At 60.8% G+C, this 14821-nt stretch overlaps 4 protein-coding genes across 4 annotated transcripts; 1 reads left to right on the top strand and 3 right to left on the bottom strand.

Annotated features, from left to right (window-relative positions):
* Positions 1–108: 108 nt before the first annotated feature.
* Positions 109–1486, bottom strand: KRP23_6357 (uncharacterized protein; the record flags this gene model as incomplete). The annotated part of the gene is made up of 3 exons (XM_067891540.1): positions 109–449; positions 680–994; positions 1225–1486. 3 exons carry the CDS (start codon positions 1484–1486, stop codon positions 109–111), a joined length of 918 nt encoding a protein of 305 aa, XP_067745886.1.
* Positions 1487–2863: 1377 nt separating this feature from the next.
* Positions 2864–8023, bottom strand: KRP23_6356 (uncharacterized protein; the record flags this gene model as incomplete). Its single annotated transcript, XM_067891539.1, has 10 exons — positions 2864–3174; positions 3405–3718; positions 3943–4263; positions 4488–4808; positions 5032–5352; positions 5576–5897; positions 6129–6442; positions 6666–6986; positions 7211–7531; positions 7755–8023. 10 exons carry the CDS (start codon positions 8021–8023, stop codon positions 2864–2866), a joined length of 3135 nt encoding a protein of 1044 aa, XP_067745885.1.
* A 257-nt stretch (positions 8024–8280) lies between these two features.
* KRP23_6355 (uncharacterized protein) lies at positions 8281–9113 on the bottom strand (the record flags this gene model as incomplete). The annotated part of the gene is made up of 2 exons (XM_067891538.1): positions 8281–8621; positions 8852–9113. 2 exons carry the CDS (start codon positions 9111–9113, stop codon positions 8281–8283), a joined length of 603 nt encoding a protein of 200 aa, XP_067745884.1.
* Positions 9114–12991: 3878 nt separating this feature from the next.
* On the top strand, positions 12992–14587 carry KRP23_6354 (uncharacterized protein; the record flags this gene model as incomplete). The annotated part of the gene is made up of 1 exon (XM_067891537.1): positions 12992–14587. One exon carries the CDS (start codon positions 12992–12994, stop codon positions 14585–14587), a length of 1596 nt encoding a protein of 531 aa, XP_067745883.1.
* Positions 14588–14821: the final 234 nt, after the last annotated feature.

Here is a 14821-nt window from a genome sequence, read left to right as displayed (position 1 = left end):
TATACGACCGGCAAACCACATGCCACACCACCCACACCAAAATACACCCATACCGCCACAGCCACAACCGACACACGCGCCCGAGCTTCACCACGCCCGCACCCACCGCTACGCGCTGCTTGATAACCTCGTACTCGTCTCACGGTCCGATTCTGAGTGCAACACGGCCCAGCGCGATCCGAACGTGGCGCCTCGTATCGACCTTCTCGCCGGCTGTAATCGCATGTGCACTCGCTCACCGACGCCACAGGCCGCACAGCGAGCACCCAAGCGTTCCACGTCGAGCGAAAGACCACCCGGGAAGATGCGCGCTGCCGCATCGGATGGAGCCATCCAGGCCTCCTCCACTTCTAGAACGATCTTGGGGAGGCGCGGATGCGTGAGTGCGAAGCCACATCGGCCCCGGAAGGTCGCCGAGTGCCACCGAAGCAGCAAAACGAGCGTCGCAGCTGCACCACGGAGACGACAAAAGAGAGCAAAATGGTCATACAAGCGCTCGAACCCTGGACCGCAGCGTTATTAGCACTGTGCTCTACCGACTGAGCTATACGACCGGCAAACCACATGCCACACCACCCACACCAAAATACACCCATACCGCCACAGCCACAACCGACACACGCGCCCGAGCTTCACCACGCCCGCACCCACCGCTACGCGCTGCTTGATAACCTCGTACTCGTCTCACGGTCCGATTCTGAGTGCAACACGGCCCAGCGCGATCCGAACGTGGCGCCTCGTATCGACCTTCTCGCCGGCTGTAATCGCATGTGCACTCGCTCACCGACGCCACAGGCCGCACAGCGAGCACCCAAGCGTTCCACGTCGAGCGAAAGACCACCCGGGAAGATGCGCGCTGCCGCATCGGATGGAGCCATCCAGGCCTCCTCCACTTCTAGAACGATCTTGGGGAGGCGCGGATGCGTGAGTGCGAAGCCACATCGGCCCCGGAAGGTCGCCGAGTGCCACCGAAGCAGCAAAACGAGCGTCGCAGCTGCACCACGGAGACGACAAAAGAGAGCAAAATGGTCATACAAGCGCTCGAACCCTGGACCGCAGCGTTATTAGCACTGTGCTCTACCGACTGAGCTATACGACCGGCAAACCACATGCCACACCACCCACACCAAAATACACCCATACCGCCACAGCCACAACCGACACACGCGCCCGAGCTTCACCACGCCCGCACCCACCGCTACGCGCTGCTTGATAACCTCGTACTCGTCTCACGGTCCGATTCTGAGTGCAACACGGCCCAGCGCGATCCGAACGTGGCGCCTCGTATCGACCTTCTCGCCGGCTGTAATCGCATGTGCACTCGCTCACCGACGCCACAGGCCGCACAGCGAGCACCCAAGCGTTCCACGTCGAGCGAAAGACCACCCGGGAAGATGCGCGCTGCCGCATCGGATGGAGCCATCCAGGCCTCCTCCACTTCTAGAACGATCTTGGGGAGGCGCGGATGCGTGAGTGCGAGCCACATCGGCCCCGGAAGGTCGCCGAGTGCCACCGAAGCAGCAAAACGAGCGTCGCAGCTGCACCACGGAGACGACAAAAGAGAGCAAAATGGTCATACAAGGCGCTCGAACCCTGGACCGCAGCGTTATTAGCACTGTGCTCTACCGACTGAGCTATACGACCGGCAAACCACATGCCACACCACCCACACCAAAATACACCCATACCGCCACAGCCACAACCGACACACGCGCCCGAGCTTCACCACGCCCGCACCCACCGCTACGCGCTGCTTGATAACCTCGTACTCGTCTCACGGTCCGATTCTGAGTGCAACACGGCCCAGCGCGATCCGAACGTGGCGCCTCGTATCGACCTTCTCGCCGGCTGTAATCGCATGTGCACTCGCTCACCGACGCCACAGGCCGCACAGCGAGCACCCAAGCGTTCCACGTCGAGCGAAAGACCACCCGGGAAGATGCGCGCTGCCGCATCGGATGGAGCCATCCAGGCCTCCTCCACTTCTAGAACGATCTTGGGGAGGCGCGGATGCGTGAGTGCGAGCCACATCGGCCCCGGAAGGTCGCCGAGTGCCACCGAAGCAGCAAAACGAGCGTCGCAGCTGCACCACGGAGACGACAAAAGAGAGCAAAATGGTCATACAAGCGGCTCGAACCCTGGACCGCAGCGTTATTAGCACTGTGCTCTACCGACTGAGCTATACGACCGGCAAACCACATGCCACACCACCCACACCAAAATACACCCATACCGCCACAGCCACAACCGACACACGCGCCCGAGCTTCACCACGCCCGCACCCACCGCTACGCGCTGCTTGATAACCTCGTACTCGTCTCACGGTCCGATTCTGAGTGCAACACGGCCCAGCGCGATCCGAACGTGGCGCCTCGTATCGACCTTCTCGCCGGCTGTAATCGCATGTGCACTCGCTCACCGACGCCACAGGCCGCACAGCGAGCACCCAAGCGTTCCACGTCGAGCGAAAGACCACCCGGGAAGATGCGCGCTGCCGCATCGGATGGAGCCATCCAGGCCTCCTCCACTTCTAGAACGATCTTGGGGAGGCGCGGATGCGTGAGTGCGAAGCCACATCGGCCCCGGAAGGTCGCCGAGTGCCACCGAAGCAGCAAAACGAGCGTCGCAGCTGCACCACGGAGACGACAAAAGAGAGCAAAATGGTCATACAGGGCTCGAACCCTGGACCGCAGCGTTATTAGCACTGTGCTCTACCGACTGAGCTATACGACCGGCAAACCACATGCCACACCACCCACACCAAAATACACCCATACCGCCACAGCCACAACCGACACACGCGCCCGAGCTTCACCACGCCCGCACCCACCGCTACGCGCTGCTTGATAACCTCGTACTCGTCTCACGGTCCGATTCTGAGTGCAACACGGCCCAGCGCGATCCGAACGTGGCGCCTCGTATCGACCTTCTCGCCGGCTGTAATCGCACTGTGCACTCGCTCACCGACGCCACAGGCCGCACAGCGAGCACCCAAGCGTTCCACGTCGAGCGAAAGACCACCCGGGAAGATGCGCGCTGCCGCATCGGATGGAGCCATCCAGGCCTCCTCCACTTCTAGAACGATCTTGGGGAGGCGCGGATGCGTGAGTGCGAAGCCACATCGGCCCCGGAAGGTCGCCGAGTGCCACCGAAGCAGCAAAACGAGCGTCGCAGCTGCACCACGGAGACGACAAAAGAGAGCAAAATGGTCATACAGGGGCTCGAACCCTGGACCGCAGCGTTATTAGCACTGTGCTCTACCGACTGAGCTATACGACCGGCAAACCACATGCCACACCACCCACACCAAAATACACCCATACCGCCACAGCCACAACCGACACACGCGCCCGAGCTTCACCACGCCCGCACCCACCGCTACGCGCTGCTTGATAACCTCGTACTCGTCTCACGGTCCGATTCTGAGTGCAACACGGCCCAGCGCGATCCGAACGTGGCGCCTCGTATCGACCTTCTCGCCGGCTGTAATCGCATGTGCACTCGCTCACCGACGCCACAGGCCGCACAGCGAGCACCCAAGCGTTCCACGTCGAGCGAAAGACCACCCGGGAAGATGCGCGCTGCCGCATCGGATGGAGCCATCCAGGCCTCCTCCACTTCTAGAACGATCTTGGGGAGGCGCGGATGCGTGAGTGCGAGCCACATCGGCCCCGGAAGGTCGCCGAGTGCCACCGAAGCAGCAAAACGAGCGTCGCAGCTGCACCACGGAGACGACAAAAGAGAGCAAAATGGTCATACAGGCGCTCGAACCCTGGACCGCAGCGTTATTAGCACTGTGCTCTACCGACTGAGCTATACGACCGGCAAACCACATGCCACACCACCCACACCAAAATACACCCATACCGCCACAGCCACAACCGACACACGCGCCCGAGCTTCACCTACGCCCGCACCCACCGCTACGCGCTGCTTGATAACCTCGTACTCGTCTCACGGTCCGATTCTGAGTGCAACACGGCCCAGCGCGATCCGAACGTGGCGCCTCGTATCGACCTTCTCGCCGGCTGTAATCGCATGTGCACTCGCTCACCGACGCCACAGGCCGCACAGCGAGCACCCAAGCGTTCCACGTCGAGCGAAAGACCACCCGGGAAGATGCGCGCTGCCGCATCGGATGGAGCCATCCAGGCCTCCTCCACTTCTAGAACGATCTTGGGGAGGCGCGGATGCGTGAGTGCGAGCCACATCGGCCCCGGAAGGTCGCCGAGTGCCACCGAAGCAGCAAAACGAGCGTCGCAGCTGCACCACGGAGACGACAAAAGAGAGCAAAATGGTCATACAAGGCGCTCGAACCCTGGACCGCAGCGTTATTAGCACTGTGCTCTACCGACTGAGCTATACGACCGGCAAACCACATGCCACACCACCCACACCAAAATACACCCATACCGCCACAGCCACAACCGACACACGCGCCCGAGCTTCACCACGCCCGCACCCACCGCTACGCGCTGCTTGATAACCTCGTACTCGTCTCACGGTCCGATTCTGAGTGCAACACGGCCCAGCGCGATCCGAACGTGGCGCCTCGTATCGACCTTCTCGCCGGCTGTAATCGCATGTGCACTCGCTCACCGACGCCACAGGCCGCACAGCGAGCACCCAAGCGTTCCACGTCGAGCGAAAGACCACCCGGGAAGATGCGCGCTGCCGCATCGGATGGAGCCATCCAGGCCTCCTCCACTTCTAGAACGATCTTGGGGAGGCGCGGATGCGTGAGTGCGAGCCACATCGGCCCCGGAAGGTCGCCGAGTGCCACCGAAGCAGCAAAACGAGCGTCGCAGCTGCACCACGGAGACGACAAAAGAGAGCAAAATGGTCATACAAGGGCTCGAACCCTGGACCGCAGCGTTATTAGCACTGTGCTCTACCGACTGAGCTATACGACCGGCAAACCACATGCCACACCACCCACACCAAAATACACCCATACCGCCACAGCCACAACCGACACACGCGCCCGAGCTTCACCACGCCCGCACCCACCGCTACGCGCTGCTTGATAACCTCGTACTCGTCTCACGGTCCGATTCTGAGTGCAACACGGCCCAGCGCGATCCGAACGTGGCGCCTCGTATCGACCTTCTCGCCGGCTGTAATCGCATGTGCACTCGCTCACCGACGCCACAGGCCGCACAGCGAGCACCCAAGCGTTCCACGTCGAGCGAAAGACCACCCGGGAAGATGCGCGCTGCCGCATCGGATGGAGCCATCCAGGCCTCCTCCACTTCTAGAACGATCTTGGGGAGGCGCGGATGCGTGAGTGCGAGCCACATCGGCCCCGGAAGGTCGCCGAGTGCCACCGAAGCAGCAAAACGAGCGTCGCAGCTGCACCACGGAGACGACAAAAGAGAGCAAAATGGTCATACAGGGGCTCGAACCCTGGACCGCAGCGTTATTAGCACTGTGCTCTACCGACTGAGCTATACGACCGGCAAACCACATGCCACACCACCCACACCAAAATACACCCATACCGCCACAGCCACAACCGACACACGCGCCCGAGCTTCACTACGCCCGCACCCACCGCTACGCGCTGCTTGATAACCTCGTACTCGTCTCACGGTCCGATTCTGAGTGCAACACGGCCCAGCGCGAGCCGAACGTGGCGCCTCGTATCGACCTTCTCGCCGGCTGTAATCGCATGTGCACTCGCTCACCGACGCCACAGGCCGCACAGCGAGCACCCAAGCGTTCCACGTCGAGCGAAAGACCACCCGGGAAGATGCGCGCTGCCGCATCGGATGGAGCCATCCAGGCCTCCTCCACTTCTAGAACGATCTTGGGGAGGCGCGGATGCGTGAGTGCGAAGCCACATCGGCCCCGGAAGGTCGCCGAGTGCCACCGAAGCAGCAAAACGAGCGTCGCAGCTGCACCACGGAGACGACAAAAGAGAGCAAAATGGTCATACAGGGGCTCGAACCCTGGACCGCAGCGTTATTAGCACTGTGCTCTACCGACTGAGCTATACGACCGGCAAACCACATGCCACACCACCCACACCAAAATACACCCATACCGCCACAGCCACAACCGACACACGCGCCCGAGCTTCACCTACGCCCGCACCCACCGCTACGCGCTGCTTGATAACCTCGTACTCGTCTCACGGTCCGATTCTGAGTGCAACACGGCCCAGCGCGATCCGAACGTGGCGCCTCGTATCGACCTTCTCGCCGGCTGTAATCGCATGTGCACTCGCTCACCGACGCCACAGGCCGCACAGCGAGCACCCAAGCGTTCCACGTCGAGCGAAAGACCACCCGGGAAGATGCGCGCTGCCGCATCGGATGGAGCCATCCAGGCCTCCTCCACTTCTAGAACGATCTTGGGGAGGCGCGGATGCGTGAGTGCGAGCCACATCGGCCCCGGAAGGTCGCCGAGTGCCACCGAAGCAGCAAAACGAGCGTCGCAGCTGCACCACGGAGACGACAAAAGAGAGCAAAATGGTCATACAGGGGCTCGAACCCTGGACCGCAGCGTTATTAGCACTGTGCTCTACCGACTGAGCTATACGACCGGCAAACCACATGCCACACCACCCACACCAAAATACACCCATACCGCCACAGCCACAACCGACACACGCGCCCGAGCTTCACCACGCCCGCACCCACCGCTACGCGCTGCTTGATAACCTCGTACTCGTCTCACGGTCCGATTCTGAGTGCAACACGGCCCAGCGCGATCCGAACGTGGCGCCTCGTATCGACCTTCTCGCCGGCTGTAATCGCATGTGCACTCGCTCACCGACGCCACAGGCCGCACAGCGAGCACCCAAGCGTTCCACGTCGAGCGAAAGACCACCCGGGAAGATGCGCGCTGCCGCATCGGATGGAGCCATCCAGGCCTCCTCCACTTCTAGAACGATCTTGGGGAGGCGCGGATGCGTGAGTGCGAGCCACATCGGCCCCGGAAGGTCGCCGAGTGCCACCGAAGCAGCAAAACGAGCGTCGCAGCTGCACCACGGAGACGACAAAAGAGAGCAAAATGGTCATACAGGGGCTCGAACCCTGGACCGCAGCGTTATTAGCACTGTGCTCTACCGACTGAGCTATACGACCGGCAAACCACATGCCACACCACCCACACCAAAATACACCCATACCGCCACAGCCACAACCGACACACGCGCCCGAGCTTCACCTACGCCCGCACCCACCGCTACGCGCTGCTTGATAACCTCGTACTCGTCTCACGGTCCGATTCTGAGTGCAACACGGCCCAGCGCGATCCGAACGTGGCGCCTCGTATCGACCTTCTCGCCGGCTGTAATCGCATGTGCACTCGCTCACCGACGCCACAGGCCGCACAGCGAGCACCCAAGCGTTCCACGTCGAGCGAAAGACCACCCGGGAAGATGCGCGCTGCCGCATCGGATGGAGCCATCCAGGCCTCCTCCACTTCTAGAACGATCTTGGGGAGGCGCGGATGCGTGAGTGCGAACCACATCGGCCCCGGAAGGTCGCCGAGTGCCACCGAAGCAGCAAAACGAGCGTCGCAGCTGCACCACGGAGACGACAAAAGAGAGCAAAATGGTCATACAGGGGCTCGAACCCTGGACCGCAGCGTTATTAGCACTGTGCTCTACCGACTGAGCTATACGACCGGCAAACCACATGCCACACCACCCACACCAAAATACACCCATACCGCCACAGCCACAACCGACACACGCGCCCGAGCTTCACCACGCCCGCACCCACCGCTACGCGCTGCTTGATAACCTCGTACTCGTCTCACGGTCCGATTCTGAGTGCAACACGGCCCAGCGCGATCCGAACGTGGCGCCTCGTATCGACCTTCTCGCCGGCTGTAATCGCATGTGCACTCGCTCACCGACGCCACAGGCCGCACAGCGAGCACCCAAGCGTTCCACGTCGAGCGAAAGACCACCCGGGAAGATGCGCGCTGCCGCATCGGATGGAGCCATCCAGGCCTCCTCCACTTCTAGAACGATCTTGGGGAGGCGCGGATGCGTGAGTGCGAACCACATCGGCCCCGGAAGGTCGCCGAGTGCCACCGAAGCAGCAAAACGAGCGTCGCAGCTGCACCACGGAGACGACAAAAGAGAGCAAAATGGTCATACAGGCGCTCGAACCCTGGACCGCAGCGTTATTAGCACTGTGCTCTACCGACTGAGCTATACGACCGGCAAACCACATGCCACACCACCCACACCAAAATACACCCATACCGCCACAGCCACAACCGACACACGCGCCCGAGCTTCACCTACGCCCGCACCCACCGCTACGCGCTGCTTGATAACCTCGTACTCGTCTCACGGTCCGATTCTGAGTGCAACACGGCCCAGCGCGATCCGAACGTGGCGCCTCGTATCGACCTTCTCGCCGGCTGTAATCGCATGTGCACTCGCTCACCGACGCCACAGGCCGCACAGCGAGCACCCAAGCGTTCCACGTCGAGCGAAAGACCACCCGGGAAGATGCGCGCTGCCGCATCGGATGGAGCCATCCAGGCCTCCTCCACTTCTAGAACGATCTTGGGGAGGCGCGGATGCGTGAGTGCGAAGCCACATCGGCCCCGGAAGGTCGCCGAGTGCCACCGAAGCAGCAAAACGAGCGTCGCAGCTGCACCACGGAGACGACAAAAGAGAGCAAAATGGTCATACAGGGGCTCGAACCCTGGACCGCAGCGTTATTAGCACTGTGCTCTACCGACTGAGCTATACGACCGGCAAACCACATGCCACACCACCCACACCAAAATACACCCATACCGCCACAGCCACAACCGACACACGCGCCCGAGCTTCACCACGCCCGCACCCACCGCTACGCGCTGCTTGATAACCTCGTACTCGTCTCACGGTCCGATTCTGAGTGCAACACGGCCCAGCGCGATCCGAACGTGGCGCCTCGTATCGACCTTCTCGCCGGCTGTAATCGCATGTGCACTCGCTCACCGACGCCACAGGCCGCACAGCGAGCACCCAAGCGTTCCACGTCGAGCGAAAGACCACCCGGGAAGATGCGCGCTGCCGCATCGGATGGAGCCATCCAGGCCTCCTCCACTTCTAGAACGATCTTGGGGAGGCGCGGATGCGTGAGTGCGAACCACATCGGCCCCGGAAGGTCGCCGAGTGCCACCGAAGCAGCAAAACGAGCGTCGCAGCTGCACCACGGAGACGACAAAAGAGAGCAAAATGGTCATACAGGGGCTCGAACCCTGGACCGCAGCGTTATTAGCACTGTGCTCTACCGACTGAGCTATACGACCGGCAAACCACATGCCACACCACCCACACCAAAATACACCCATACCGCCACAGCCACAACCGACACACGCGCCCGAGCTTCACCACGCCCGCACCCACCGCTACGCGCTGCTTGATAACCTCGTACTCGTCTCACGGTCCGATTCTGAGTGCAACACGGCCCAGCGCGATCCGAACGTGGCGCCTCGTATCGACCTTCTCGCCGGCTGTAATCGCATGTGCACTCGCTCACCGACGCCACAGGCCGCACAGCGAGCACCCAAGCGTTCCACGTCGAGCGAAAGACCACCCGGGAAGATGCGCGCTGCCGCATCGGATGGAGCCATCCAGGCCTCCTCCACTTCTAGAACGATCTTGGGGAGGCGCGGATGCGTGAGTGCGAGCCACATCGGCCCCGGAAGGTCGCCGAGTGCCACCGAAGCAGCAAAACGAGCGTCGCAGCTGCACCACGGAGACGACAAAAGAGAGCAAAATGGTCATACAGGGGCTCGAACCCTGGACCGCAGCGTTATTAGCACTGTGCTCTACCGACTGAGCTATACGACCGGCAAACCACATGCCACACCACCCACACCAAAATACACCCATACCGCCACAGCCACAACCGACACACGCGCCCGAGCTTCACCTACGCCCGCACCCACCGCTACGCGCTGCTTGATAACCTCGTACTCGTCTCACGGTCCGATTCTGAGTGCAACACGGCCCAGCGCGATCCGAACGTGGCGCCTCGTATCGACCTTCTCGCCGGCTGTAATCGCATGTGCACTCGCTCACCGACGCCACAGGCCGCACAGCGAGCACCCAAGCGTTCCACGTCGAGCGAAAGACCACCCGGGAAGATGCGCGCTGCCGCATCGGATGGAGCCATCCAGGCCTCCTCCACTTCTAGAACGATCTTGGGGAGGCGCGGATGCGTGAGTGCGAGCCACATCGGCCCCGGAAGGTCGCCGAGTGCCACCGAAGCAGCAAAACGAGCGTCGCAGCTGCACCACGGAGACGACAAAAGAGAGCAAAATGGTCATACAGGGGCTCGAACCCTGGACCGCAGCGTTATTAGCACTGTGCTCTACCGACTGAGCTATACGACCGGCAAACCACATGCCACACCACCCACACCAAAATACACCCATACCGCCACAGCCACAACCGACACACGCGCCCGAGCTTCACCACGCCCGCACCCACCGCTACGCGCTGCTTGATAACCTCGTACTCGTCTCACGGTCCGATTCTGAGTGCAACACGGCCCAGCGCGATCCGAACGTGGCGCCTCGTATCGACCTTCTCGCCGGCTGTAATCGCATGTGCACTCGCTCACCGACGCCACAGGCCGCACAGCGAGCACCCAAGCGTTCCACGTCGAGCGAAAGACCACCCGGGAAGATGCGCGCTGCCGCATCGGATGGAGCCATCCAGGCCTCCTCCACTTCTAGAACGATCTTGGGGAGGCGCGGATGCGTGAGTGCGAACCACATCGGCCCCGGAAGGTCGCCGAGTGCCACCGAAGCAGCAAAACGAGCGTCGCAGCTGCACCACGGAGACGACAAAAGAGAGCAAAATGGTCATACAGGGGCTCGAACCCTGGACCGCAGCGTTATTAGCACTGTGCTCTACCGACTGAGCTATACGACCGGCAAACCACATGCCACACCACCCACACCAAAATACACCCATACCGCCACAGCCACAACCGACACACGCGCCCGAGCTTCACCACGCCCGCACCCACCGCTACGCGCTGCTTGATAACCTCGTACTCGTCTCACGGTCCGATTCTGAGTGCAACACGGCCCAGCGCGATCCGAACGTGGCGCCTCGTATCGACCTTCTCGCCGGCTGTAATCGCATGTGCACTCGCTCACCGACGCCACAGGCCGCACAGCGAGCACCCAAGCGTTCCACGTCGAGCGAAAGACCACCCGGGAAGATGCGCGCTGCCGCATCGGATGGAGCCATCCAGGCCTCCTCCACTTCTAGAACGATCTTGGGGAGGCGCGGATGCGTGAGTGCGAACCACATCGGCCCCGGAAGGTCGCCGAGTGCCACCGAAGCAGCAAAACGAGCGTCGCAGCTGCACCACGGAGACGACAAAAGAGAGCAAAATGGTCATACAGGGGCTCGAACCCTGGACCGCAGCGTTATTAGCACTGTGCTCTACCGACTGAGCTATACGACCGGCAAACCACATGCCACACCACCCACACCAAAATACACCCATACCGCCACAGCCACAACCGACACACGCGCCCGAGCTTCACCACGCCCGCACCCACCGCTACGCGCTGCTTGATAACCTCGTACTCGTCTCACGGTCCGATTCTGAGTGCAACACGGCCCAGCGCGATCCGAACGTGGCGCCTCGTATCGACCTTCTCGCCGGCTGTAATCGCATGTGCACTCGCTCACCGACGCCACAGGCCGCACAGCGAGCACCCAAGCGTTCCACGTCGAGCGAAAGACCACCCGGGAAGATGCGCGCTGCCGCATCGGATGGAGCCATCCAGGCCTCCTCCACTTCTAGAACGATCTTGGGGAGGCGCGGATGCGTGAGTGCGAAGCCACATCGGCCCCGGAAGGTCGCCGAGTGCCACCGAAGCAGCAAAACGAGCGTCGCAGCTGCACCACGGAGACGACAAAAGAGAGCAAAATGGTCATACAAGGGCTCGAACCCTGGACCGCAGCGTTATTAGCACTGTGCTCTACCGACTGAGTTCTGGAGACGACATCGCATCTGTGGATTCGCCACTGAGGTATGGAAGGAGTGGTTGGATGCCTTCCAACAGTGGCTGGATTCACCAATTGAGTGGGCCACTATAGTCTACTTCGAAGGCATCGTGCCTACACCGGGTGCCACGAAGGAATATGGCTACTGCCTCTTTGTTGTCTTCCACATTGTGCGAACGGTAGTGCTCCGCAGTCTTTGGACTCATCGGAACGACATCCGTTTCCACGATCATGAACCGAATTTGATCACCGTACAAGCCCACGTCCATGCTCTAGTGGACCTCCATGTAGCCTCCCTATGGCGCGCGACTGCCATGCAAGCGCTCCGGCACTCCTCGCGTAAGCAGGTGCAGCTACGAGCACTTTTGGGCAGCCTGCCCGTGACCGCGCCCTTCGAAGCCGAAGACACGAGTGGCCCCGAGTCCCAGCCAGAAATGGGCACTCACCCAGCCTCGTGATGTGGCCGGACAAACGGGCCGATAGAAGGGCCCGGGAATCCAGCAGGAGTTCTCGAATGTTCCAGAATTTGGGTCCAGTGGGTACCCAAATGTACTTTTTATACACAAATAGATACATTCCAGAACCCAATCGACCCAAAATGGGTCCCCCGGATGACCCATTTTCATGTCACAAAGATGACGTTTTTATGTCCCGAATCGGTCCCTGAGCCGGCAGAGCCTCATTCGGCAATTTGCCAGCTCGAGCTCACATCTCTTCCCAGACCAAGACCCCACCCCACGCCAGACATGGCTACACCCAGCACCCTGCGAGCCCCACCCACGGACATGGCTCCGCCCAGCGCTGCACCGCCCGCATCCCTCCAACCCTCGACCAGTCCGAGTGCCGTTGCGTCTGTTAATTCATTCGCTAGCCCACTGGTTGAGAAGGAGGCTGTGGACACTAGCGGCCTAGGTGGAGTTGTTCCAAGTGCTCCACACACTCCGGGGGGGGGGGGAAAGGGCTACACTCGCCACCCCGAACTCGCCTACGCTGGACATGGCTACACCAGCCACTCCAGGCTCGCCCGAACCGGACTCGACTACAGCCCCCGCCTTCAGCTGTGCGGAGATGGCTGACGAGGACATTGACAGCATCGCCACCAGCCTCGCCAACATTCTGAACCCGTCGACCTCGACATCAAGCGTTACTGATCCAGTTGCCGCTTTCGAGACACTGGTACAGTACGCTGAAACCGAACATGTCGACGCTCTCGCTGCCATGGAGGCGGTCGACGACGCCCCCTCTCAAGGAGCGACGGACGACTCCCATCCAAGCAGTACATCCGCTTCGCAACAAAATGACGAAGACAAGCCAGCCGAGAAGCCAGCCGAAGACATGACCTTCGACGAATATATGGCGGCTCAGGCCAAGAAGGACGAAGCATCCATTCAAGCTGCCGCAGAGCTCAACGCGGAGGAAGCCGAACTCCGCCGCAAGGAGGAGAAGGAGCAACACCGCCGCGAACATCTTCGGCAAGTACGCAAACAGAACAAGGAGATGATGGGTGAGCACCGTCATCACCAAACAGCGCGCAAGACGCATCGCGAACGCCGTCGCTCGCATCGCTCTGCAACTAAGTCGACTCAACCTGCCGCCGACGTTGACGCCGGCATGACTTCACCAGCTGCGGATGCCAGCGAAGACGCAGACGTACCCTTCAGTGCTGAATTGCAGGCACAGATTGCTGCGTTCCGCGCCGCTGGACAACACACGGAAGAAGAAGTACGCGACTTCGAGAAAGGGCTCAAGACGATGTCGGACGAGAGCTACCCCATCGAAATCGTACACGATCGCGTGCATCTGGACGGTCTCGGCTACTGGTATCAGATCCGCTACATGGACGGCTCGGAATGGTGGAATCCGCGAGAAGCCATGATCCGAGACAACCTCGAAGAAAACTGCAAGATCGTGGATGACTGGATCGACATCAACAAGCGCGAGACGCAACCCTTTGAACGGTACTACCGAGGCACCCAGACCGGCTGGAACCTCATGCGCGCCTCGCCGAACAACGACTGTGCGGTGGCCGCGATCAACGCCTTGTTTGAGGCGTCAGGTCGCTCGGCCCCCATCACGAAAGAAGTCTGGACGGACTTCCTCAGCATGAACCACTTTGACAAGAACGCAGGTATCAGCATGGCCAAGGTCGGTGCACTACTTCGATACATCCGATCACGGATGCCGGAGCCGCATGTGCACGCCGGATACGTGTCCAAACGGAACAGTTTTTACAAGGGCAATGGCAAAGGCGTCAGCGGACTCTTCCGACTCCATCTTGGTATCGGTAAGTATTTCGTGGACTGCTTCATCAGCGGACATGCTCGCCATTGCATGGCCATGGAAGTCATGGCAGGAGGGTTCTACCAAGTCTTCGATGAAGGCGCTTGGATTCCCGCCACTGAGGCCAAGAGCTTCCTGATTCAAGTCACAGGGGTCTACCGCTTCGTCTTCACGGGTGAAATCGGTGTTGAACCCCCCATTGGACGCCATCATAAGCGCCATCTCGACCATGATGAAGCCAACCGCCACCGCAAACATCCACGCGACGACGGACAAGACAACACAAGCAACATGACACCAGCACACGACTAAGTGTTCGCAACAAGGATCAAGGCACTTCGACCATGTGCCTTCACGTCAAGCCCGACTTATCATCGGAAATACTTCGGCAACTCGACCATCCTACAAAGTGAGTAATTAGTTTATTGATAGGTGGGTTAGCAGTGCTCATTGCACACTCAAACTCCTAAGTGTAATGTAATTTGTTGATCTACCGACTGAGCTATACGACCGGCAAACCACATGCCACACCACCCACACCAAAAT

Source organism: Phytophthora ramorum (assembly GCF_020800215.1).
Source record: "Phytophthora ramorum isolate Pr-102 chromosome Unknown Phyram_PR-102_s0005, whole genome shotgun sequence".
In the NCBI taxonomy this organism is placed as follows: Eukaryota; Oomycota; class Peronosporomycetes; order Peronosporales; family Peronosporaceae; genus Phytophthora; species Phytophthora ramorum.
This window is presented reverse-complemented; position numbering and strand designations above follow the sequence as displayed.